Here is a 26,972-nt window from a genome sequence, read left to right as displayed (position 1 = left end):
TACTCTCTGAGGCTGAACCTCAGCTCCCGCCGGCTGGCTGTGCAGCATGGGAGATTTTATTCACTGCAAACAGCTGGATTGCTGAACATGGTCTATAAATCTTATATCATATCAAAGTGGAACCGTACGGAAAGAGCAGAAGTAAATAATCCGGCAACCAATAAAAAGCGGATGTGAGAGACTAAATAAGAGAAGGAATTACCTTATAGACAGAGCAATGTTTGCAGCACATTTCAGCACTATTGGCGAGAGCTTACATATATAGTCATATAAAATGTAGATGTTTAATGCAACATATAGGTAGATTCAAAGGAGAGGACTATAAAAATGTTGTAAATCATCTGACCTCAGATGAACACAGTTCTTGAACAGTCGATACATGGTGCATGCACACAATATACCCATACATCAAACGTACTCTTAAAAGTAAAATTAAACGTAATTGCTCCTCTGTCAGTAGTGCACAGCAATATGATACATTCCCTTGGCAACGTGAGTTAATAGCCTGTTAATCAAGTTGGAGCAGAAAAATAAAGTCTTTGTATCACTTGAAGGACGGCCTTTCAATGTGTCTTTTAATCCTGTAAAAGTGACTCATGCAGTGTTACAATAGGTTGTTAGCCTCCCCACCATATTCTCTAAAGATTCCTCTTTAAAGTAGCAAAGGACTCTCCATTGTGTTAGTGACCGCAGGTCACCAAAAGTGCCCTTACGATGCCTAGAGAAAAGCAGTGGACATCCCCACCCACTCACACCTACATCGTTAGCCCTGCCAAATAAGCTTGCTTGGGTTTCTTGCTCAGGGACTAATGAAGAGTGACTATGGACAAGGGCAAATGGTATTAAAATGGACCAGTCATGTGACTATAAAAATAGGCAAACGGGCAATTGTAGTATTACATAATATTTAAAAATTAGATTACCTTTATCCTACGCAGAGCAGACTACCTGAGGATCTAGTGGAGGACAAGTCTTACAAACTTACATTCACCATTAGATGGTACAATGTAACAAGGTGCAACAATGACAAGTTTTAGACATATAGTATCTGCATAGAAACTTTAATCACATACAAAAAAAGGGCTCTGCATATTTGATAAACTAGTGTTTTATAAGTTGCATCCATCTGGCAATCTTTCAAGACTATCCTGCTGATCACAATCAGCATCTTCTCATTGGGACATAAGTGCAGGAAAGCTCAAATACCTCATAAGACTGTACTACTATTACTATTACTATTTATTACTATTACTATTACTGTATTACTATTGTTATAGATTTATAAGGCACCCGAGCACTGCACAAGTAAACCGTGCCAGATGGAAAAGATCAATGACCATTTTAATTGTAGATACAGAGACATAATCATGATGGGATCCCTCCTCAACATAACCTGCTGCAAGCTGTGACTGTCTGACAGTCTGCTGACTGATGAAGCATTGGGGGAGCTGTTACAGCAGAGACAGAGGTGAAAGAATCAGGCGCTGATTGTTTAGCATTCTGTGGGTACTCCTATCATTCCCCTTAAGGCCCCCATACAGTGTGATATATAGTAGCAGCTGATCTGACGGATTGATTCGATTTCGCTGCTATATCGTACCGTTTATGGGCATGATATCGGACAGAGCCCGCTCCCATGGGGTCGTACATTGCACCTCCAGATCTTTCTGCAGGTTCATTTGTTCTGGGGATGCGATGTACAATCCCATTCATCGCTACCGGGGAGGAGGGCGCTGGCATATTGGGCGGTCAGCCACCCGATCGCACCCGGTGTGGGGACCGTCCGATATGTCATCCGTTGGATCCACCGTCGCGTAGCAAGGTGCATATCGCACTGTGTATGGGGGCCTTTAGAGGCTTCTACTGCAGCAGAGAGATCCAACGTGGCACAAAAAAATCTTCCCAAAAAATTATTTTAAAAAATAAATAAATATTAAGGTAAAGAGTGTAGTGAGGAGTGAAGTCACAGAAGAAGTGCAAAGGTTTTGCTAAAGTGAATGAATGGGGCCCTTTTCCCTCATGTGCTTCTCCTTTCCTTTAATTACACTATGTTATACGCCCTACAACAAGACCTAACCTTTGGTTGCTACCGCCCTGCTGTCTATTAGAGAGTTACCATCATGGATGCAGCAATGTTTATAAACCATGTATATGCCTTGCATTTTCTTGTTTTGCTCATTTGTAAGGCACTGCGGAACCCTTGTGGCCCCATAAAAATAAAGGATAATATTATTTTTATTAATAATAATAAGGCTGGGAAAGCAGGAAGAATATCATCACAAAACCTATTAAACCACTATTGACCAAGCTCTGCAAGACTGACCGAATATTCCTGCACAAACCCCTGACTTAGAGACATGTACACAGAGCAGGCCTGCCTTTCCTGTAGTCACATCTGTTTTAGTGTGCCCATTGTATTCATTACTGCATTTACCAGGGTGGTGCTCAGGCCTTCAGAGAACAAACAGGACAGATGCACCTAAATATACTCTTAAAGAATGGCAGGAGTGGTAATGAAAGAAAGGGATGTTTATCAAGTTTTGCATGTTTTTCCTTCAGTTTGCAAAAGTAAAACAGATTGCAGTCGCCACGTTGTCAGTGTTAAAATCTACATCTAAAATGTTCAGAAGAAAAAAAAAAAAAAGACAGTGTTAAGGTTTAGGTTCTTAAGCTGTACATACCATACTTGCCTACTTTTGAAAAAACATTTCAGGGAGATTGTGAAAGCAACACATATCAAGCTGGCCACACACATAGCAATGTTTTACCCGATCTGGCCGATTCCGACACTTTGGAAGGACGTATCGTCTACAATATGGCCAAATCCTGAGTAAATCGTGAGTCCCCACTAACGATCACGATGCGCGTCCCCGCTGGTCGCACGTCGCATCGTCAGATCTGCCGTGCTGTAGGGCAGATCTGGCAATCTGGAACCGGATGCACTGTGAAAGTCTGGATGCAGGAGAGATCGTATGAAGATTGGACACCAAATTGTGTGCAGATCGTGTGCAGAGCTGCCGGGGAGAGTTTCAAGGGAAATCATAAACAAATCGTACACATCGGCTGATCGTGTGCAGATCGCTATGTGTGTGGGCACCTTAAGAGTGATGGTAAAGTGGGCGTGTACTGCTACATCTGAGAGGTGTTACGTAGAATTGCCTTACATCCAAATGTAAATGAGCCCAAAGCAGTTTGTATGATCTACTTGTTGATGAAAACCACTGATACATTTCAGAAAATGCATGTAGTCATAGGGATCACTGTGCCTTATAACCAATGCAGGGAAATGATACTAATGATCCCATTTGAATAATATAATATATATATATTAGGGATGTGCAGGCTCGGATAGGTTCGAGTTTGCACGTGGAGTTCGGATTTTTCCCTCCAAAAAAACGGAACTCAGAACGAGGCAAAACGTCATCTTACATGGACGAACATCATCATTCCTGGACTTGACGCTAGGTACATGAGTAGTGTTCATTCTAGCACCCTGCACCTGTGTCCCTGATAAGAACTAAAATTATGAAAGTATTTGGAGATGGGGAACATTTTATTGAAATTCTATCTGATCTGTAAGAGGATATTTATAAATACATTGATTTTAGTGTTTTATCATGAGACTTGTAGTACTGGAACCATTCGTCTGTAACAGATTAAGGGCCTGATTCAGATTTGGGAGTACAGTAAGAAATAGCACTACATAAGGACACATCTGTACATGTGGATTTTAGAAGAAACACAGTGAGACAAATGCTAAACTTATGCTGGCCATACACTGTACAATTTGTAATCGTATCTGATGTCGCATATGATTTCCCTTGAAAATTCTTCCCTTCAGATTCTGTACGATTTGTGTTTAAAATGCAACGATTCCACATAAGGCCATACGATTTGATCTATCGTACACGATTTGAAATGGCGGCGGGGAGTGGCCAGGGACATCACAGATCCTACATTGGATCGCAGATGAACAAAAGTACATATGATGTGTGTAACATCATACACGATCGGTTGAGATCTCTCTGCAAAACCATCTGATGTTCGATCCAACTAGAGGACGACGGGGACGCGCATCGGGATCCCAAAACACACAAAATACACCTATTTTATTATTATTATCCTTTATTTATATGGCGCCACAAGTGTTCCGCAGCGCCTTACATAGTACATAGAACTAATAAGTGAACAAGAAACAAGTAACTTACAGTACATTACAGTGCAGGACAGGGACACAACTTATATACATTGCTGAAATAGTGATTAAAGCACTCACAATAAGCTGCCGGGAGTTGGCGGTCCCGTGTTAGGTGCCCTAATGGGGAGTAGAGAGTAGAAGAAAATGTAAAGAGAAGCACATGAGGGAAGAGGTCCCTGCTCATGAGAGCTTACATTCTATTTTCATATGATTGGTCTGTACAACCCGTCGAAACTGTCCAGATCAGGTAAAAAAATCGTACCGTGTATGGGCACCATTAGGGCCTGATTCAGAGTCGGGAATAGAGTAAGATATAGCAAGTAACTCTGCACCTTGGTAAAACCATGCTGCACTGCAGGTGGGGCAGGTATAAGCTGTTCAGAGATTTAGATTAAAATCTAAAATTGCTGTGTAAAAATAAAGCTGTCCAGCATTTGAGGGCTAGTATTTACCCTACATGCAAAAATAATGTATATACACCCCTTGCACTGCAACATGGTTTGCTAGATACACAGCTACTTACTCTACTCTAAAATCTGATTCAGGCCCTTAATACGTTACAGACAAATAGTTCCAGTACTACAAGTCTCATGATGATAAAACACTATTTCAATAAAATGTTCTCCATCTCCAAATACGGTCATAACTTTAGTTCTTAATCAGGGACACAGATGAAGGTACAAAATGAAAAAAGGTCATCAATATGTAAATCCATATTAGAACATAGAATTAAACAAAGTGGAGGGCGCCCTTATAAGAAAAAGGAGGCAAGAAGCAAATGGTCTGTTAAATAAGTAAAAAAATGCACAATCAATTAGTAGTAAGGCTTAATACAGACACTAATCTATCACGTTAAACACAACAGCTGATAAACAAAAACAAAATATACAAGATCCTTTTTAAAGTATAATACGTTTTCAAAACCAAATAATGTGTCTGGAATGAGTTACCACAAAGCAGCTGGGACAAGAGAGATACTCCACGAACAGGACAAGATATGAATTGGTGGACATAAGCAAACTATGTAAAAACTTTCTAGAGAAAATATTTGAGTGATGCTAAAGGTGAAAATGCTTTAAATTGTCATAATAAAATATAGGATCTATTCCAATTATACAGCTGAATTATAATAAAACTGGTCCCCGACAGTAACCAGTTGTCTGGTGTCAAGTTACATTTCTAATGGCATCATTCTGATACATTTAGTGATCACTTAATGAAATTTTAGAGCATTAGTTATGTACTGTAGTTAGATCATTAACGTTACTCACATCATCACCCTACTGTACTCTATGTACTGTAGGTCGTGGAGTACTGAGAACAGTACATTGTACAGTCAGATTTGAGTCATGGTCGGTTATGCAAAACTCAATTTCCTACATTCCAACACTGACTAAGCCAATGATGATGTACACAAACAGGCATGTATATAATGCTCTATTTTTGTAATGGCATATGAGACAAAACAAATATATAAAAATAAAAAAGAGTCAGTAATCTCCTAGCCCTATTCTTTTTTATAAATTCAGCATACAACACTAATGAAAACAGTGGCGGTGCTAATACAGCTTTTCATTCATTCCCACAAAGCCTTTAGAACTGTGCAAATTTCTTACTTCTATCATGTGGCTTTCAGCAGGAAGCGGAGTCACTACAGACAAACTATACTCAAGGATCATACAATAGTCAGTTATTTTAGGATCCTTCTGCTCAGAAATATTTATGAAGACACAAAGTAAAATAAAGGAAATGGCAAAAAAAGTTTTGTTTTTTTCTTCAAACGAAATTTGAAGAACATGGCTTGGAGAATGAACTAAGTGTTGCACTACCGCCCGACCCTAGATTTTACTAATCTCTGAAAACCAGTGAGGGTAGGACATTGGGGGTAAATAGAATCGATTTGCCACTAGTTTATTATTATACAGAGAGTGCCGTGTACACAAATCGCTACACAGCCGGGATCCCCCCTTCCTGGACATCAGGAGGGTAATAAAATGGAACAAGTCTTTTATTTTGAAGATTTTAATAGAGATAACATTTTGGAAATTAAGGCACCTGTGAAGAATTTTCAGAATCATGCAAAATTTAGCGAGTTTAATCATCACCCAATACGCTCGTATGTAGATCTACAACTATTTTAAAGTTCTCTCACACTAAGGGGCATATTTATCACAATCTGCATTTAAGATGCGGATTGGCTGTGATAAATTTGCCTAATATCGCAATGCGGTATTTGAATACATCACAAGCATGTATCAAAAATCGCATTCAGGGACAGAGCCTGCGTCAAAGCAGTGTCCCTGCGAATCCACTTCACACACTTTCCACAAAATAATTGTGTCCAAGCATGAGCCACCGCTAAACCCCGCCTCAGTTTACACTTACCTGCCTGGCGATCGGTGCTCCGATGAGGTCCTCTCTCTGAGACTCCAGTCGGTTGGTCCCCGGGCTCCTGCACTGTGACTAGCTGACCGGAGCCAGAGAGGACCTCACCAGAGCACCGATCTCCGGTGCCTGGATTCAGGTAAGTTTTTTTTTTTTTTTTTAAGTGATCAGCTTGTGGTCTATTTAGATCACACAGCTGATCAGAGGGATGGGCTCCTGGCTCTGCCTGTCAGAGCAATGCAGGAGTCGGGAAACCAGGGAAAAGCCCTAAAAACGCCATCTGAAGATGGCATTATTATTACAGGGCTTCCACTGGTATTTTTTCACAATTTATTTTGAATAAATCTGAGCAGATCACATTTCCCATTACAAGTATGGGAAATGCTTATTAAAAATAAGTGAACTGAAGGGCTTGTAATAGCTTTTCACGAAAACAACGCCAACTTCCCTTTAATACATTTATACGATACTAAAAGAATGTGAAAAGGGTGTGAAAACACCTATTCATTTTTTTGGGTAAAAATACTACTAATAAATAGAGCCCCTATGAATTTCTATTATTATGTTTTATATTTTATGATCAGCATGGGCCAGAGCAAAATCATTACATGAGATGAAAGCTTCTGAATATCTGCTGCTGTGATGACCAGTGCCATGCAATATATTAGAATCAGAGATGAGCCGTCGGTTTTACTCGGTTAGGATGGACTCTCAAAAACGTCATCAAAGTGGCTATCAGGCTGTCGTATGTTCTGGATAGCCAATAAGATAAATTTGAACATGCACTAATTTTTTCGAAAATAACCGAATAAAACCGAACCCGCACATCTCTAATTAGAATTATACACAAACACTTATAACAAATTCATCATTACTAACACGTACTACAAATATAGTAAAATAAACTAACAAAAAGAAAGGGCTACTAGCTTTTTGGTTGCTCAGAAGAAATCCACAATAAGTGCAATTGGATATGTCTCTTTAGACAGGAGCAATAGACATTTAAATCACGTCCCTTAAGATTCTAGTTTTTCATGGTGACAGAAAACCCGGAAAAGTCAGAGGCTGGAAAAAATATCAAAATATCCCAACAAAGAACATCCTATTGCTTTAGTACATGCCTCACAAATAACTGCATGGTTTAGCCTAAATTATGGCTACATTTTACATAAAAATTAAGCAACTTGTAGAGAGGTGCTTCAAACCTGATAAACAGTGGAGAAATTGCCCATAGCAACTAATCTGACCATAGCTATGATTTTATAGTCTTCCCATTATAAGGGAATGGGTATGTAATGCCGACTGTTGGGATGCCTATGGTCACAATACAGACAGCGACATTCCGATGGTGGGTATTCAGACAGGGGTCGGGTAAGTATACTTACCCTCCCCCTTCTCCCCCTAACCCTAACCCCCCCAGTGGTACCTGACCCTAACTACCCTCTAAGGGTGCCTAACCCTGAACCCCCCCTCACAAAACCGAACGCTAAACGCCACTAACTTACCTAAACCTAACCCTCCTCCCCCAGCGGCTAACACTAAGGGCGCCCCGGTTTACCTTCGTTCGGGTACGTGTTCTCCTGGATTCCGGCGTCGGGATTAAGATAGGCATCAGTATTTCAACGCCTATCTTAACTCCCTTATCGGGTTTCCAGCGTCAGGATTAAGATTGGCAGCCGCAACATAACTACATCCCATAGGGACGAGAACCTCCAGGAACTCTAAGGTAGTGGAAAAGCACTCCGTGGGTAAGGAAAACACTATGCTCTTTCACAATACAGAAAGCATCCCAGTAAATTTTACTTCTCCCCCGACTATCTCATTTACATAATCCTGTTGTTCCAAATGAAGCCTAGTTTTGCTCTAACACACACACGATGACCTGATTGTGTCGCCCAATCAGCACTCTACAAGGGATGCTAACACGCCCAACTTGTCTCACCAATCCCATTATCAGCATCCCAGAAAATGCCCTCTCTTGGCAGATTTGTCTGCATGCTGAGAAACCTACAGTATACAACCTTCCAGTAGGTATGTAACATCAGTAAAGAAGGTTGGCATTTTAGTGGTGAATAAAGTACATTTGTTTTACTATAAGTGAAAGTATCAGGGACATTATTGCAAAAAAAAATCAATAATTACTGCTCTTCTCCTGTTATTGTAGTGACACTAGTGCTGTGATGTCTATTGATATGGCTCTTACTTAAATGGAATTCTACAATTGATCAGCTTTAGTAAAGAGAGAACAAAGAAACATTATGCACCAGCCTTATATATTGGGTGTTCTAAAACAGCCCTCAGCCAAGTTATGGAAGCACTAAAAGTGGTGAGATATGGGACCTAGAGATTAATAAGAGTCTCACCCCTCATTCCTTTTGGGAGTGGGGCAATGCATTGGGATTATTTTATCAATTGTGGTTCCACATTACACCAGGCAGAGTACTGGGTATTGCTGTCAGTACTAGACTGTGTCTCATTTCATGATGTCCCTTCCCCAGAGAGAGCTAACACTCTACCAATCACAGCTCTCTCTGCATTGTGGACCATTTATATTTCTAAATACTTTAGAGGGACTGGGTTATCTTCAGCCACCACTACAGGAATGTCTTAAAAACGCTACAGCCTTGGCACTGCCATGAGTATTACTGATACTGGATATTTTTAGCTTTCAGCCAGTGATACTGATCTTTGATGTCCCAGCAGTAGATACTATTGTACAGTATCGGCACAGTTTTTGATAACAGGGAGCAGTAACTAAGCAATTATTGACCCACCAGCATGTGTGTATGTTTTCACTACAACACAGTGGTGATCCTCTCAATTTCAGCTTTATAACTGCTAAAAAGATGGGGGAGGTGCACAAAAAATAAACAGAAATTTTTACCCAACTATGAACTTGGGTAGGATTTTGTTGACAAATGCCGCAACAAAAACAATTATCAGAAATTACTGCTTCAAAGTAGATCTACTTAGGGACACACAGCTTCAATCAACCTGATCAAGTGAGGTTTGCTGAAAAGGAACAAGTTCCAGGAGGTGTCAGAAAACACCTAATTCCAGTGGCTTTATCAACAAGGTTAATACACTGAATTATTGTTAGTAATTCAAATAAACTAAAAAAAGAGGAGCAAAAATGCAGGATCTCTATTAAAGGAAGCTCCAGCTTTAGAAATAACAAGGCGGTACAAAGTTCACCTTTTGTTCCTTCCAATCAATCATGTATAAAATTAATAAGCTTCCAAATTTGCCCACACTTTAAAATACGAATTCCGAACCACGAGAAGATCAGATCCGCGACTCGGATCTATCCAAGTCTCCTTGGGAGATCTGAACAATGACTCGTATATGTCCGGATTCACAAAATTCAGGAGGATTTGGATATCAGGAGAACCGAACCACACATCTCTATTTATTATGTATAGAAGAATTGTCCAAATACAGGTCTAGCATTATGTCTTATGCAGTATGTAAAGATTTTCAACATTTGTGTATTTAAAATGTACCCCAAAATTTGTTAAATCAAGAAAAATATATGAATGCATCTAAATATTTTACTATGGTGACCCTGCAAACATGCCGTGTGTCAGAAGGGTGCGACTGGACAGGGCGTGTTTAGAGTATAATTTTCCATCTTCAATCACAACATGCAAAAATGTAACACTTCATTGCACAAAAACAGAACGTGAACACCAGCCATTTAATTCCAGACATGGCCCATGAAGCCATTATTTTCGAGTTTATACACGGCACTGCAACAGAGCTGTCCATTCACATTACAAAAGAGACTTTCCTCCCATGTTCCCACGGAGCCTTTTGTAAAAGGATGTAGTCACAAGTGAAGAATGTGGATTGGATTCTGCCTGCAATCTAGAAAGCCTAGAAATCATGGTAGGTTCAGTTATCTATATAGTGCCAACACCGTTATCTATATAGTGACGACACACATCCCAGTAGCTCCATACTAACCAGTGTACAGATGGATAGAATTTAAAAAAAAATCTAGATCTAAAAAAATTAACGCTGTCAAAGAGTTAAATGTTAAAACTACAATAAAACGATGTTCAACGTTAAGCTAGAAGGGACTTACCTAGTGAACATCCATGAACAAATATTCTCTCAAGCCTTTCCAGTAGTCAGACACACCTCAATTTGTTTCCAGATAAAACAAAAAAAAAGCAAACTTTGGTCCAGCATTACAAAAAAAATAAAAATTGCATAAAATGTTTTCACACCGATATTAAGAATCAAAAAGTACACAATGGTAAAAGAAAAACCCCAAAAAGATAAAAACAAGCGTCAAAGTCGAATACATAAAATCAGTGTATTAAACATCAACAGCTTCCCCTAAAGAAAGCTGGAAAGAATAGAGATTGTTACACTGTAATCCTCTGAAACCAAGAATGTATTTGCAGTGAATTCTTTTCCTGTGTCAGGAAGGCTGTGTCGTCACTGTTGTGTTAGGCCTTTGAACTGTATAGAGCAGGGGAAAACATTTGCAGTTGGAAGGAGTGCTAATGGAAGCACCCAAAGTAAAAATATGCATGCAGAAAGGGCCAATTACAAGACACTTGCTTTCCTTTAAGATGTGTAATATGTGTAAGACTGCCCTACACTGTAGTCTCTGCCTGTGAGTGTAGCAGCTATGCATTCTCTTTCCCCAGGACATCCTGACTCTACACAACAATGGTAATGACCCTAATGCACAATATATGAAAAGGTTTCGTGCTGTCTGTGTATATTTCATTTCCTACTAATAGTGGTGGATTTGTTGTGTTTAGATGACGTTATTGAAGGACATGGTTCAAGGCTTCAGTATAGACTGAAATGTAAATAGATCGTGCAATATCAGTGTTTGGGCAACTACAGAAAGACCTCTCTGTCATCCAACCTTAATTCAATCTTGTGAAACCACAAAATAGGATACATAACCATGTAGAACAAGGATATAAAAAAAGAGAAAGCAAAAGCGTCTCGCGTTGATAGTGTCGAAGCTGAATAATTGGCTGAGACAAGATCAGTTTAAAATTGAAGCGTGCGCGACGCCATCTTGTAAATGGCAACTAGACTCCATTTTAGAAACAAGAATCTGCAAGACGCCATTTTGTGACCAGCGTCATTTCAAGTTACAACTCAGGAGTCAAGAACAGATGGCAATGTTTTTGTTAATCTACCAAGGGCAACTGGAAAAACAAGCTTTATGAGTAAAAGTAAATAGAATAGACAATGGGTATTTTTACATACAAATTGGGAATCCCTGGATGCAGTAGTTGTGGCAATTGTAATATAATCCAGGCACTGATCTACACAATTGGATTTGTCTGAATCCTAAACAGGGCTTAGCCCCACACACAGACAGGATGGCCCCAACTTCACAGCTTGATTCACAGTTCACACAAGAGTCTGGGAGAACAAAAGAGGTTTTGTCCTTTGAACACAGGACAGGTGGGGGCCTGCTGACAGAGGGCATGTGGGACTACAATGCTCAGCAATCCACACTGCTGGATGTTCACTTCGTGTATGAGAAATTATGCACTTAAATCTCACCCATTAATAAGTAGCGTCCTTATATCAAACCCCAAATACCCACACATTACATATTCACACATAAGGTTCAATAAGCTCTAAAGTGTATGATTTAAGTTGGTTCAGTTAGTTAAATGCTGAGAAATAAAGATATTTGATAACTAAGGTATTATACATGCTAAACAAGTCGTGTTTGGAGTTGTACTGATGCGTACTCTTTTTACAGTATTCTGGTGTTATCGGTGAGGAGATGGCATCATGCATTCTCGAGTTATGGATCGCAGAGCCTACAAGCAACAAAATGTATATTTCATGAACAGCTATTAGGATGTTGCAGGGGGCGTGAAGAGGAAGATCCCCAGCTGTTAGAGGCAGGGAGAGTCTGTTTGAACCAGCCTGTTAAATGTGCTGTAACAGATGCTTCTCCCCTGGGAACCAATGATATCAGCAACAGACTTCCCTATTGTCCTGTTTATTCTGGGGGGGTACAAATATGAGTGCACGAACGCTGGTTCTCAGTCTTCATGCTGAACGCTTTATGACTAGGGGTCCGGAAGCGCCTGCGTATGTATACTGTACTTGGGTCTGTATAATTTTCCTTTTGCGCCTAAATTGTGTCTTGATCAATTGCGTGTAACTGTCTGAACTTTTACCTGAATATCACTTGTGCTTTGGAACCACAAATTCCACGTCTAAGTCTTTATTTATGGTATGACTGCGTACGCAAATTAGCGTCATCCTTAGAGGTTTATAGGAAGGGTTTTAGAAGCTACAGGCAGGGGTATATAGAGGTTAATTTTAATATCAACAGCAGTTTTCATTAGTCTGTGCAGTATGCCGAGGAGGACAGTGTTCTATCATTTCACACACATCTGTGTACATAGAAATAAATGTAAACGAAACGTAACTGTAGCTCTTGTAATATGAACATGGGTATTCATGGCCTCCGCTAGGTACCAAATAGCTCTATGTTGCAGTCGCGTCAAACAGCCCCTCTCGGCGCGCAAGGTCCGGTGTCATTCTGCTGGTCAAGGGCAACTTTTTTGCCAAAAATGAGTCTTAGACGCAATGCAATGCGACTAGGACGCACCAGGAGACTGTGTTGATTTATTTGATGTTTGCAGCGGCCGCGGCTTTTTCTACACCAAGTTCCATTGTGTTTCGTATACAGACTCATTTGAACACAGATACACAAGTGTTGCATATCAAATGAGTCAGCACAATCTCCTGGTGCATCCTAGTCACATCACATTGCGACTAAAGGTAGGCACACACCTGACAGATATATCTGCAGATGATGGTCATTCATACACACTGAACGGCCATCATCTTATTGTGCCATAGGGTTCCTGTAGCTGGTTGACTTATCGGGGGAGTGTCCCGCCCCCCTCCTCGCGGCTGCCGCTGTGTGTGTACGGGCGGTCTGCAGACCACCCGTACACACTTGCCGATGGACAGATACGTCTGCAGATATATCTGTCCATTGGCTGTACAGCACAGCCAATGCGATATGTCGGTGAACGGAGACGTTCACCGACATATCGTGTGTACACACTGGCCGATGGGCAGCAGATATATTGGCTGATCAATTGATCGCCCAATGTATCTGTCAGTGTGTACCCAGCATTAGACACATTTTCAGCAAAAGATGCACAAAAAAAGTCCGGTGATAGCAGAGTTTCATGGGACCTGGCGACTCACTTGCGCCAGGCATTTGGTGCTGCGTGGTGTATTGAGACTAGATGTATGAGGACAAATCTGCAATACACAGTATTTATTGGGAATGCTGTGTAACCCAAAGTGGAGGTCAAGCTTTTGTTGTCATACTAAACTAGTCACTCACCCTTTGAATGACTGGAGACACAAGTACAAGAAAACAGAATACAGCTCTCAATTATAAGGAAAATGAAGGCGCCTCTGCTTCTAGCAAGTTGAATTCAGTACCCAGAGATTCTGCAATATCCCTACTACAAGTGTCATCTCCTATATTCATTGCACCAGCAGGAGAAACAACATTATTAGAGGATGGACTATTTATATAGCAGAGGGCTGTGTAACATCTTTGATTGGGGAAGGATGGCAGAGACCATGTAAATTACGCATCTCAGGAAAATGCTCAGACCTCATTAATGTAAAACTGAGGAGTACAGCAGTAAAGTTCTGTTACAGTACGCAAACAGGTCATCCTTCTACACTTCACTGTAATGCCGATAATGAGACAGCTCTGTATTTCAACAACACAATACAAACAATTTGTGCTACAAAATACAAGGGTGTCAAGTCAAGAAGTACAAAATGCCTAACTTGTATGCTGATAACTTGCATAGGAGATCTGTGACCAGTGGAATGCGAGTTATGCGCCCTCCGTCTCTGGGTACATGACTAGCTAAAAACGCTGTGCTCTGTGCGGTCTATTTCACAACTATGTCACCTATGTCCTTTTTCTAAAGCAATCACAAAATGACAGTACTTGAGGTTTTGTTTTCTTTTACGGTAGCTGATGAACTGGCTGCAAGTGCTTGCCGATAATAAACTGATGACATGACCTAAGATGAGAGCGGCTAAAGGCTATTGAGACACAACTGCAGAGGTTTCCAAATGTTCTGTACAATGGGAAGATTAGTTGATTTTTTTCTGCGCTGTGTATCTAGTTCCTAATATGTTGAAACAGGTTCAGAAAATGAAAACTGAAGAGGGACAAAAAGCCCTTTAGCAACAGTCTTTGTGGGACTGATATGGTGTTATTTAAGGGATTGCACAACCCAGAGATTGAATCTAGGGGGTTATTAGAATTAAAAGAGTATATAGTGTTTTTTCACAGTAGTAGTGAGGAGCCCACATTTGCATTCTAGAGGGAACACTACAAAGTGGATGTGTGGTAACTCGGGCTGGGTAATGGACCAAGAAACTTTTAGATAGTGGTGATAAACATAACAGGCTAATCCCTGCAACCAAATGCCTGTTATATAATGTGGCCAAGCCACCCCTGGCCAGTGACGCCATCGTTCTAGTGCAATGTAAAGTTCAAAATACGTTTAATCAGGAGACCAATTTCCAGAAGGCAGTTCCATGTATGATAAGGTAACAAAGCACCCGTGGCCCAAGCTATTTCTTCTATTTATTTAGGCTTTGCTCTATTACTTAACCATGGTATTTACATAATGTGCTCGTATTAGGGATGTTAGGGACCCGTCTGATGGGGTTCACCTTGACGTTTTGAATGGGCAAAAACATACTAAGAACCTTACTTATACTCCATGTTATTTGTAGGGTTTATCAGGATCATTGTTCTCCGTTTGCTGCATTGAACTACAAGTCTCAGCATGGTTGCACCTCTTATGTTTAAAATGAGGGTCTGCAGTACAAGCCCCCTCCCCCTTAACCATGGTGTTCACCAGTTAAGTTAGCAAAGCTGTACACTATATGCAAATAGCACTGAAATGAAGAGGGGCTCAGCCATACAATTGCCACTCTCTAGGGTCGTAATGTCTCTCAAACAGGTCATACACATATAATTATACTGAACATATGTAGAGGTTTACACACAATCGGCCCCATAATAAAACTTTAAAGCCCCGACACACACAAAAAAAAAAAAAATAATAAGATTGCCATGTATCACTACACTAAGATATTTACCACTGATGGTCGTATCTTGCACAGGGATAAAATCTAATTCTAGTCACCATGCACAGGGGATCATGCACCTGCCCAACTGGAGGTAAAGGCAAGTGCAAACACATCCCTTTGGGGACTAACAAGTGGATTCTACAGATCCCAACATGAAGGCCAGACTTACATGGAAAATACAAGTTTTCATAGCAGGCTTGCTTTTCAATGTAATATGATGTGTACAAGCAGGAACTGATGAAACAGAGTCCCATAAAGTGGATAACGTTAATTCCAGAGGAAACAGCAAAGTACATGGAACCATTAGAGAATATGCCGACCTGCGGATACTGGTAAGATTAATTCCCATGGAATTCCATTACAGGTGGAGTCTCCCATATCCAAAATGCTTGGGACCAGGGGTATTTTGGATATCGGAATATTCCGTATTTTGAAATATATGTATACCACAATTAAATATCTTGGGAATGGGACCCAAATCTAAAACACACAATGCTTTTAAAATGTTTTCAATAATTTTGTGGATCAAACAAAGTGTTTGTACATTAACATTAAATTTATTTAGGTTTCATATACACCTTATACACAAACCCTGAAGGAAATTTTATACATTATTTTAATAATCGTGTGCCTTAAACAAAGTTTGTGTACATTGAACCATCAAAAAGCAAAGGTTTCACTATCTCAGTCATGCTAAAAAAAATCTGTATTTCTGAATATTTGGATACGGGAGACTCAACCATACATTGATCCTGCTGAAATCTCTATCTGCTCTATATAGAAACGTACTGCAAGTGTAATACTACATTATACTGATCGTATTATACTTTTTACCAGTCCAAGAAATGGGAAAATAAGGCAACTGTGGAGATCAGACTTTGGGCCCTGTATCATCCACACTGACTGCTGTCACTACTGTTTAGTGCTAGCATTACAGTGAAGCCAGAATCAAAATTATTCTAAGGAATTTTTCTACTCTTATTCAGCTCAATCCTAATTCCATAGACTGCATGAATTACAACCTTGGTAATGGACATTATTTTCATGGTTACACATAATCTTTACTCATCATGGTCCCTTCTCTACAAACAAAATCTGGGTGCTTATGTAATAGGGTGCGATTTGGTGCCCTGCGGAAACTCCTGTGAGTCTTCCTGTATTTTTAAAGCGGCAATCATTTAAAAAACGAAACAAGCTGGTTTTGCCTTTAAAATGATTGCTGCTATAAAAATACAGGAAGACTCACAGGAGTTCCCGCAGGGCACCAGATCGCACCCTATTACATAATCACCCTAGTCTGTATAATATTAGCAGCGTTATTTATGCATTACATTTTAAGAAAATGGCCCATTCCACAAATTCCCTTCACTGACCTTTCACTTTAGCAATCACTGTTCCAGCCGCTCCCAGGATATCCACAGAATTCAGAGTTTGGTGCTTGCTAATCACACCTTTCAGGACACGCAGCAATTCTCCCAGACGCTCGTGAACTACATGGTGTAAGCTGTCCTGATTCTCTGAAAAATAACAGAATTCCCAAATGAATAACATTCAGTCCAAGTAGTAACCAGAAGAGGCAGTTTGGATTCTTTCTTAAACAGTGATTATAAAACAATCTAAAGCCCATGGTGAAATTAAATGATGTGGGTTTTAGGTTTGGTAGAGAGAAGTTTTGTAAAGATATATTGTCGATTATTTTTATTCCTTAGTCAGAAAAACGGCTTTAAAAAATAAATAAAACTCCAGCCGCTTCCAGGAGAATAAACTTCTTGTTGCTACCTCTTACATTGCAGCCATCTGAATCAATGCCAGAAATCCTGTGCTGAGGAATCCTAACGAGACTGAAAAAAGAAACATCTGTGGGTGGATATTTGGTGTAAGTATAAGCTCATGTGAAACTATAAACTCAGTGTGTAAAGCATGAACTCCAAGAGTTGTCATGTAAGTAGCAGTAACCAAAGTGTTTATTTGCCCATGTTTGGCCAAATAGGAATTGATCTGGTTTAATGTTCGGAAAGGGATTGTAATGCCAGCGGCTGTTTAGCCGCTGGTTCAATTCCCGACAACGTGAGCCCGAATGGATGAAATGCCGACAGCGGAGGTGAGTAAAACTAACCCTTCCCTCTCCCCCCTCCTAACCCTCCCTTAGGGGTGCTTAACCCTAACCTTCCCCCTCTAGTGCCTAGCCCTAACCTCCCCCTGGGGTGCCTATCCCTTACCCCCGCTTCCTGTAGTCTAACCCTCCCAGGAAGGGGGGTAATCCAACCCCCCCGTGGCTAAGAAGACGCGCGCCCCGGACTTACCTCACTCGGGCACGTGTTGTTCTGTATTCTGGCTTCGGGATTATGATAGGCGTTGGTATCTAGACGCCGATCATACATCCCTAGCCGGCATTCTGCCGTCGGGGTTGTGACTTAACTACATCCCTAATGTTCAAGTTACATTGTAGCTAGCCTTGCTGCTACACAGCGCTGGGACCATGGGTTCCATTCCGGTCAGGACATCCTGTGGGGAGAAAGTGGGATTCCTCCAGGTGAGCCGGTCAGTTCACACAGTACAAAATCATACTGGCAGGTCAATTGGTTCTGACTAAAATGGACTTTAGTGCATGCGTTTGTATGCCAAGTAATATCAACTGTATAGCTGGGTACACACTGGACGATATGTCGTCCGATGCCGAGGTTGGGAGCGACATACCAGGTACATCGTCTAGCACCGCCGTCGCCAATCCCTCGCTCGTGAGCTACCGGTAACTTGTGGCTGCATGCATGGTGGCTCGCCTTACGATGGTAGCATGGCGGGTGCTCTTCTTACGGCAGTAGGCTAATGGCGCGCAAGGTGCACATAGGGTATGTTATACGTGTCACGGCCGCAGTGCATGACGGACACTGCTAGCAGCCTTGCTGCTGACCGCATTAAGAGACACTGGGCACTTGTTTGGAGGGAGTGTGGGACCTGGCCAGCCACTGTCAAATCTGCACAAACCATCAAGCAGCCCCCTGCTCTCCGCTGACAGCTCCCCACATTTTATTTTTGAAACCTAAAATCTGGCTAATAACTAAATATTTCACAGAAAAACAACAATGCATAAATATCACTGAATTAATAAATGCATTGTTGTTTTTCTATGGAAAATTTGGTTATTAAGATTTTAGATTATTTAAAATTTTAGTGTTCAAAAATAAAATGTGGCTCTTCAAGACGTCTCATTTTTCTCAAGTATCTCCCCCCCAATTAAGGTTGGAGACCACTTGTCTCGTGTGTACCCATGATATGCACGGGAGCTTGTCGTTAGAGTTATCTCCCATCAGCTCTACTACAGGACCGACGGGGGATGTCGCCAACAATGCCATGCTGCAGAGTTTCTGTATTCACAGGAAGGATATCTAAGCAGATGTACATGAAAGTCTTGCAAACTGGCTAAAATCAAAATCACACAAACTTAATCAAGTTAACATGTAGATCACGGCAAGTATTACATGATAATACACCATTGCTATAGTAAGTTACCATTAGAGCAAACAAAAAAAAAAATGTGGAGAAATATTATATAGACATACGTTTTATAACATTTACAAACATTTCTATTTAAAGCACAGAGAAGCCACAAAACCGACAACTGTATAGGAAAAAACCTCCATGATATTTCTCTTGGAATGTTTATGTGACCATGTGATATTAACATCACATGGTTTTTTTTTTAGATCACCACAAGTACCAGGGCCACCTGCATTACACAAAGGTTAAATTGTGTTTATTCAACAGAAAATCCAATTAAATGCAACAGACCGAATGCATAAAATGCAAAGCAACTAAGGAAAACAATGGACAGGTTACAATGTCCACTGAACTGATGCTTTGTGAAAGGGTTAAAAGCGATACCATGTTTGTAGTGAAATGTATCCAGCAATCACACCAACACTGGAAAATAAGTTACATATGGGATAAATCTCAGGACACATTCCTTGTAAATATTTGGAAACAAGCTTTTGACACATGATCTGTTAGTAACAAAATCAGAACCTGCAAAAAAATTTGTATGGATCCCAGAAGTTAAACGTTCAAATTGAGATCTTGGGGAGGGGATTTGAAAAAGTTAATAACTTTTTAATTCCAGCACTGGAAGTAATACCAGCTGGGCTTAATTTCTCAGTAAACTGTTTTCAAAAAGGAAGCAGCTATTTATATGCATAGATGTGTTCTATACCATTTACTCTTCCTCTGCTACAGTGGGTCAATTATTACCCCTATGTGTAGTAACAGACATAGGGGTAAGAACGAATAACAAATTACAATGTACACATTGATACAGACAAGTGCACAATGTTACATAAACACAACTACAGTGTGGGGTTGGGTATGGGATGCCGGTAGTCAATTCTGACTGGTGGGATGCCACTGTCTGCATTCTAAGTATCCCTCCCCCTAACCCACCTTTCCTGCATCCTAACCCTACCTACCCCCTCTACTGCCTAACCCAAACCCCCCCAGTCAAACTCTGACCCTTCCCCTAACCCACCATTCCCGCAGCTTAACACTACCCTCCCCCTGCACTGCCTAAGCAACCCCCCTAACCCCCACAGCCTAACCCTGCCCACCGTAGGCATGTCGGCATTCTGGATTCTGGATCCAGGGTTCCAACTGCTGTCAGGAACCTGGAACCGGGAATGCTGACCGCAGGCATCCAAAGGTCGGGATGTGTAATTCACATAGTTTCATTAAGAAAACAGAAGGGAAATATGGAATATGGGCAAACACAAGGAGGGAGAGGGGGCAGAGCTTCGGGATGCAGAGACTAGAGAGTAAGGGAGGGTTGGAAGGCTTGAATACTTATTCCACCTCTTTTATACACCTTTTTATTTAACTAGCGGTGACAGTTTTTCAGTTGTTTTGGGTGCCCATTCTGTTTCACACCCAAATGCACAGAACTTAAACGTGTAGGGTGAGGTTTAATTTTTTTTTTTGTGGGCACCCATCTGAGCAATTCAATTGTTCCCACAATATGGTGCGAGTGCACGCCCAGAAGCATCCGGTTTAGCTGCGCAAAGCAGCTAAACCTGTCTAAAGTAGTTATTTCGTTTGGGTGTCCAAAGCACAGACTAAATCGCACATTTCTGCTCACCACCTCAGGGGGCTGTGAGCAGAAATATCGGCACCGGCAGCTATTTGCACCCGAATGGAGCAACAACTGATTTGCTCTATTGAGCGCTCATTAGAGCCGCCGGGGAAAACAAAATAATTATATCGCTCCCGTATAGTGGCTAAACCCGTGCAAAGTCCTGGTTAGCGCCCCAAAAAACACGACTTTTCATGAATTTCTTCTCACCACCTCAGGAGGGTGTTAGCAAAAATTTGAGCTCCGGTTGCACTCCCAGCTGATCGGAGCAACAATTGAATTGCCCATCGGGGCCCATTACTAACAGGTGTGCAAAAAACAATTGAATTCCTTATACAGATCTCCACATCCATGTAACAGTCCAAAAGTAGGGGACAGAAGGATGGGTGACTCACAAGGCACCTCACTTTCTTAAAACATCTAAAGTCATAGGTGACATCACATGTGTTTACAATGACATCATAGCAAAACTAATATAAAATAGAGTCTAGCAGTTGCAGTTTATGGCATGTCTTATAATGTAAAGATATAAAAGAGGCTGATTGATCATTACCCAATACTGCTCTAAACAATACAGCATCACATAATATGTATATTAATGACCTATTTATTAATTCTAAACACTTAATTTAATGTATTGGCTCAATAGTGTGGAAGGGGACCTATTTATTAAACAAGGGTGCGATTCATTTAATTTGGGGATTGGCTGCCGGTTTGGAGACAAAGACCCATATTCAATTAGAGGCGAAAAGTCGGAAAGTTTTCGCCTGTCTGACTTTCCGCCTCATTCACCTGTTTCAGAGACGAATTCATTCCATGCGCATCCCCGCTTTTCACCTAATTCAATTGCAAAACAGGCGAAAACAGAAATCGGCGAATGCGGAACAGGCGAAAAGTACTGAAAGAATTGGGGAAATCAGTCTGTGCCCCAGAAAAAGATACACTAACTTACTAAATCAATATAGAGATGTAGGAATAGCATTAAATAAAGCTATTTTGCGTACTTAAGTTGTGCAAATTGCTTGCTATTAGCGTATTTGCATAAGTGGTGAAGAATGGCATAAAGCAGTACAGTATTTTTTGGTGAAAATAAGTAGTCCTGTCAAATTTGGGGTACTTGAAAACGGGTGCTAGCATATTTTTATGTCTCTAAAGTGAACTTTTTAAAAACTTGAAAAATCCACCTGCTGCATGCACCTGCAATCCCAAAAACACCTGACCCATCCTTGGGGACCCCCAAGAAAGTCTATTTCACTAGTTTATATGCTTGTCCCCCCACTTTTTAAATTTTCACCCAAAAATGACATGTCTTTTTTGGGGTGTTCTTAGGTTTTTGGTTGTTTGCAGATTTGTCCTTTGGGGAGCTGTCCCAGGGGTTCCGAGTCGTATCCCCACGTTTGCACCCCAAAATAAAGATTTTGCACTTCTTGTCACCTGCTATTCATTGGAGAATCTTTTTTTGTCTAATTCAATGCATCGAGTTGAATTAGGCAAAAAGTTTTTAGGCTTTTCGCCTCTAATTGAATATGGCCCAAAGAGTGATAATTAATTGTTCGGCTTTCCTGAGGGCAAATAGGACCTATCACTTTTACAAGCCGCCCTAGTTTTCCGCTCCAAACATGTAGCATTGGAAACTAAAAAACCACCAGAAGCAGAAAGTCAAAGCTGCAAGAAAAATTAGGATAGAGAGAAGCATTGTCTGACAACTATCCCGATTCTGGTGGGACCATCTTGATTTTGTCCAGACTGCAGATACCATAAAACAGGGGTCTTCAACCTTGGCCCTCCAGCTGCTGTGGAACTACACATCCCAGCATGCACTGCCATAGTTTTAGCATGCTGTTATATCAAAAAGGTGGCAGTGCATGCTGGGATGTGTAGTTCCACAGCAGCTGGAGGGCCAAGGTTGAAGACTCCTGCCATAAAAGGTATGCTCTGTTTCATCCAGCTGTGTTATTGAACAATAAAGTTGTGCTTATGCTTTACCACATGTATGTGAACTTGTCTGAGATCATAAGGATTACACGCCTTCAAAAAGAGATCATGAATATTAAGATAGGGAACTCTAGCCTACAAAACCTGGCAGCCATTCTGTGAGCTGTATGGTCTCAGTGAAATTACTGGTTCCTAGTGAAGCTAAAAACAGTATTTCACGACTGTTGGATTATCATGTAGAATCATGATATTCAGTGTGTAGAGGCAAAAAGGACTAACCACCAGGGATCCAACATTTAAAAAAATAAAAATTCAAGACCAATTCAAGTGATTTAAAAAACAAAACAAAAAACAAATCAATATGTATATGATCCCCTGAGCAGTGCTGCCAGAGGCCTAGTTTGCTTGTAAGGTAGCCCACAGCCTAGTGCCTTACAGACATTTAGGAAGCGAGTCAGAATTTGGTTTCTGCAGTTCCAACCACAGGACCTTCCTCTCTGTAAGCCTATAGTTAAAAATGACATGTCTTCAAGTTGCGGGTACAGTGCTGAGGGGGGAAGGGGAGGATGTACTAGATACATCACCATTTCCTTCTTATCCAGACAAAGTTTCATGTTGTGATTGTCACAGGTATGGACTATGAGCAGGAAGAAATGTGCAGTGAGGATGGGAACACAGACACGGCCCAAGCACCTGGCTAATGACTACTTTATTGTAAGCAGTGAAATGTGTAATGCAGTTTTTGGGGCTCAGTAAAAATATGGATATTTCAAGGACCTACAGTTTGATCTGTTTGCACAGCTTGTGGATACCAAAACCACAGCATGCAGTCATAACAGAATGCAAAGTGTTTAGAATACACAGAAGCACATCCAGCATATCAGATACAGTATATATAATGGTATACTAGGTACCAAAAATAAGACAAGACAAATATCATGCAGCATCCTGACTACTCAATTAGGCATTCATTATCCAGTCCCTGACTGCAGCATCATTATAAGTAATAAACACTTTCTACACAGCCAACATGGAATTTCCATACAATGACCTAAGCCGGGTGCACACAACAACTACGGGCAATCGGAACGATGGTTGGGATGAATTCCCTTCCTCCCGGGCCATCCGTGATTACCCGTACACACTGTGCAATTTAATGAACGATGGAACAAGAGCTCATTCCGTCCTTCAATAAACTGCACCACCTCGTACACAATATCTTCTGATTGACCGCGCCGCACTGGAAACTACAAATAGTGCAGATGTCGTTGTAGTGTAGTGTTCATTCTAGCACCATGCATCTGTTACAACCCGTGCAGTTCCTCTTTCCTGCCTGGGGTGTCACTGTCTGCTCCGGGGCTTCTAGCACACTCAGCTGATGCAACAAACCGCTGAGATACAGACCAAAGTGTGACAGAAGCACCAGAGCATAGTGCGACACCCCAGACAAGAGGAACTGCACAGGTTGTGACAGGTGCAGGGTGCTAGACTGAACACTAGCAGTGTGTACCCAGCCTAAGAGTATTATAAATATCAAAAGATTAAAAACTAATCAGAAAATGTCTGAAAAGGTGACTGTGATTTCCCGAACCTCAATACAATAAACGACAGAAACATTATTACTATTATTCATGTCAACATCTCCAATAAAATATATTTCTCTACAGGAAAACCCCTCTGAGAAGTAATGAACTCAAAATACAAAGACAACACATAATTCACTTACAGATGCCCGAGTTCTCTAAATTCCAACTTTCCAAGCCAGGTTATGAGCACCTGACAATGGAGGTTTGTCATTAAACGGGCCAGTGACCCATAACCATGTCAGCGCATGTATACAGACATAAAAGGTATTACTTGTTCTATGAAATGTGCAGCTGCACAATAGACCATATCTTTAGAAATGAGACTAGTACACTTTCCAGTCACAATTTTGGCAATATTCCCAAAAAGCAATACAAATCTAGAAACCATGCCAGCCAGCAATTCTAATTATTTTGCACATTGTGAGGATGGCTTTCACATATAAGCCACAGTGAGGTGTGAGGTTTTTTTTTTCTTATGTTGGCCATACACTAGTATGACCTGCAGAAGATGCGATTCATCATACATTTTCCCTTGAACTCCCCTCCCCGGCAGCCCCCTGGCAGTCCCAGCCGCATGATTTGGTGTTTTTTTTCATACACGATTTACCCGAAATTGCGCTATTGTATGGCCAGCATAACTGTAGCAGAAAGAGAGGCGGCTATAAGTAGGTCTTTTTTCATTCTTTCAGAGACAGCACAAAAACAACAGCGCAAAACGCAGGAAGAGACAGCTAAAATACTGTTTGTATACATACATTGTTGGTTTAACTTGGTGTAAGAAGAATGTAACAAAACACAATTTCTACCTTCTAGTAACTACATGATGTTTTACACTCTTGTTTCATGTAAATTGCTTAAAGCTATGTTCAAAAGACCTGAGACATTTTTTCATCAGAGCCACTCAGGAATATATAAATAGATGTGCTCATATTTCAACCTATGTTAGGAGTTTCTACTGAGAACAGAAAAGGTATTAGCACTTTTTATGAAACCAGAAAAATAAAGAAATAAGACACTGGCTAAATGTCTGTTTATATACCCTCATTACACTTTAAGTGCTCCTGTGTGGAACACCTTAATACAATTAATGCCTAATACAACTTTTAAACCATCTGCCCCAACTTCAGTTACAAATTGTTTTGACTTGAAATACTGGGACATTTAGGGCCATATTCAATTTGAAGCGAAAAGGCCATTATCGGCGATAATTTATCGCTGATGATGTCATTTTCGCCTATTTTCATTATCACCATATTCAATTTCGAAGACTTTTCGCCGGTGCGAAAAGTCTTTGAAAAAAAACTGGGATAACTTTTCACCACTAAATATATGTGGCGAAAAAAAAGTGCAGAATTGGGGTTTAGGGGTGCATGCTTAAAAACAAATAGCCTGCACCCCTGGGAGTCCCCTAAAAAAAAAAAAAATCGGCACACCCCAAAAAATAAAGTAAAAAATTTGGAGTTAAAAAAAAATAAAAAAAATAAGGGGAACAAGTTTGAAACTAACGAAATTAATTCAGGGGGGGTTCCCAAGTATGTGGCAGGTGTTTTCTTCATTGCGGGTAATAGCGGCAGGTGCATTTTTGAAGAAATTTAAGAATGCACCTTAGGGACTTAAAAATATGCATGCACCCATTTTCATTTACCCCAAATTTGATGCACCTAGTTTTTTTTTGTAAAAAAAAAAAAAAAAGCTAAGTGCTCTTCTTCACCCCTTCTTCCCTGTCGGAAAAAAACACCTGCCGTGGCTATTAAAAAAACCATACTTACCTTCCGCAGGCAAGAATGGGGGTACCCATAATGATCCCCCATGTCAGCACTTCATTAGTGGGGTCCCTGGATGCTTTCCTGAAAATTGCAGAATTTTTCCCAATACTTACCTATCCGTCGGGTCCCGTTTTCGCAGCTTTCAAATTGAATACGGGGATAAAGCGCGCACGCGCCCGATACTTTATCCCCGTCAAATCTCTGATATGGAGCGAAAAGTCCAGCACATTTGGGAACATCTAGAGCAGGCATGTCAAACACAAAATACCATCCGGGCCGAATATTCAAGGTCTAAAGCTGGCCATACATCTAAAGATTATCTGTCCAACCAGCCAACTAGTTGATTGTTTGGAATAAAAATCTGGTAAGGAATGGGAGTAAATGATGATCAGCAATTTGCTCCTAAATGTCAGAAAATAGATGAAAATGGTCGTCAGACAAGTTTGCTAAATGTTTGATCTAAACAATTTGTTCAAACAGTTTTTGTCCATTTTCCAGCGTTTGGGAGCAAATTGCTGATTGTCATTTGTTTTCATTCCTTACCAGATTTTCATTCCAACCAATCAACTAGTTGGCTGGTTGGATGTAAGTTGTTCTAGTGTGTGGCCAGCTTAAGAGTGTGTGTGGGCCGCAAAAAAAAAAAAAAGTCTTATATGCCATTTTGAAAAGCTTATTATTAATAAAAACCAATGCAGTCCCCCTATGCAATAACCCCCGAATTAGATACCCTTATGCAATGCCCCCTGAAGTTGTGCCCATTAAGCAATGCCTCTTATGCAGTGCCCCCAGTACTGCCCCTTATGCAGTGCCCCAGTAATGCCCCTTATGTTGTG

The 26,972-nt window shown here is 40.8% G+C and overlaps 1 protein-coding gene across 4 annotated transcripts in view; it reads right to left on the bottom strand.

The window, feature by feature from the left end:
* ARHGAP29 (Rho GTPase activating protein 29) overlaps positions 1–26,972 on the bottom strand; it is a 134,483-nt gene that overhangs the window by 46,948 nt on the left and 60,563 nt on the right. For 3 of the 4 annotated variants that reach the window (XM_088443964.1, XM_088443965.1, XM_088443966.1), the window contains one exon: positions 17,110–17,253. In XM_088443964.1, coding sequence (XP_088300090.1) covers positions 17,110–17,253 — 144 coding nt within the window. Of the gene's footprint in view, positions 1–10,670; positions 10,808–17,109; positions 17,254–26,972 lie in introns of those variants that run through there. The other variant, XM_088443967.1, reaches the window with a different exon arrangement.

Source organism: Taudactylus pleione, unplaced genomic scaffold, assembly GCF_031769625.1.
Source record: "Taudactylus pleione unplaced genomic scaffold, aTauple2 ptg000341l, whole genome shotgun sequence".
NCBI lineage: Eukaryota > Metazoa > Chordata > Amphibia > Anura > Myobatrachidae > Taudactylus > Taudactylus pleione.
This window is presented reverse-complemented; position numbering and strand designations above follow the sequence as displayed.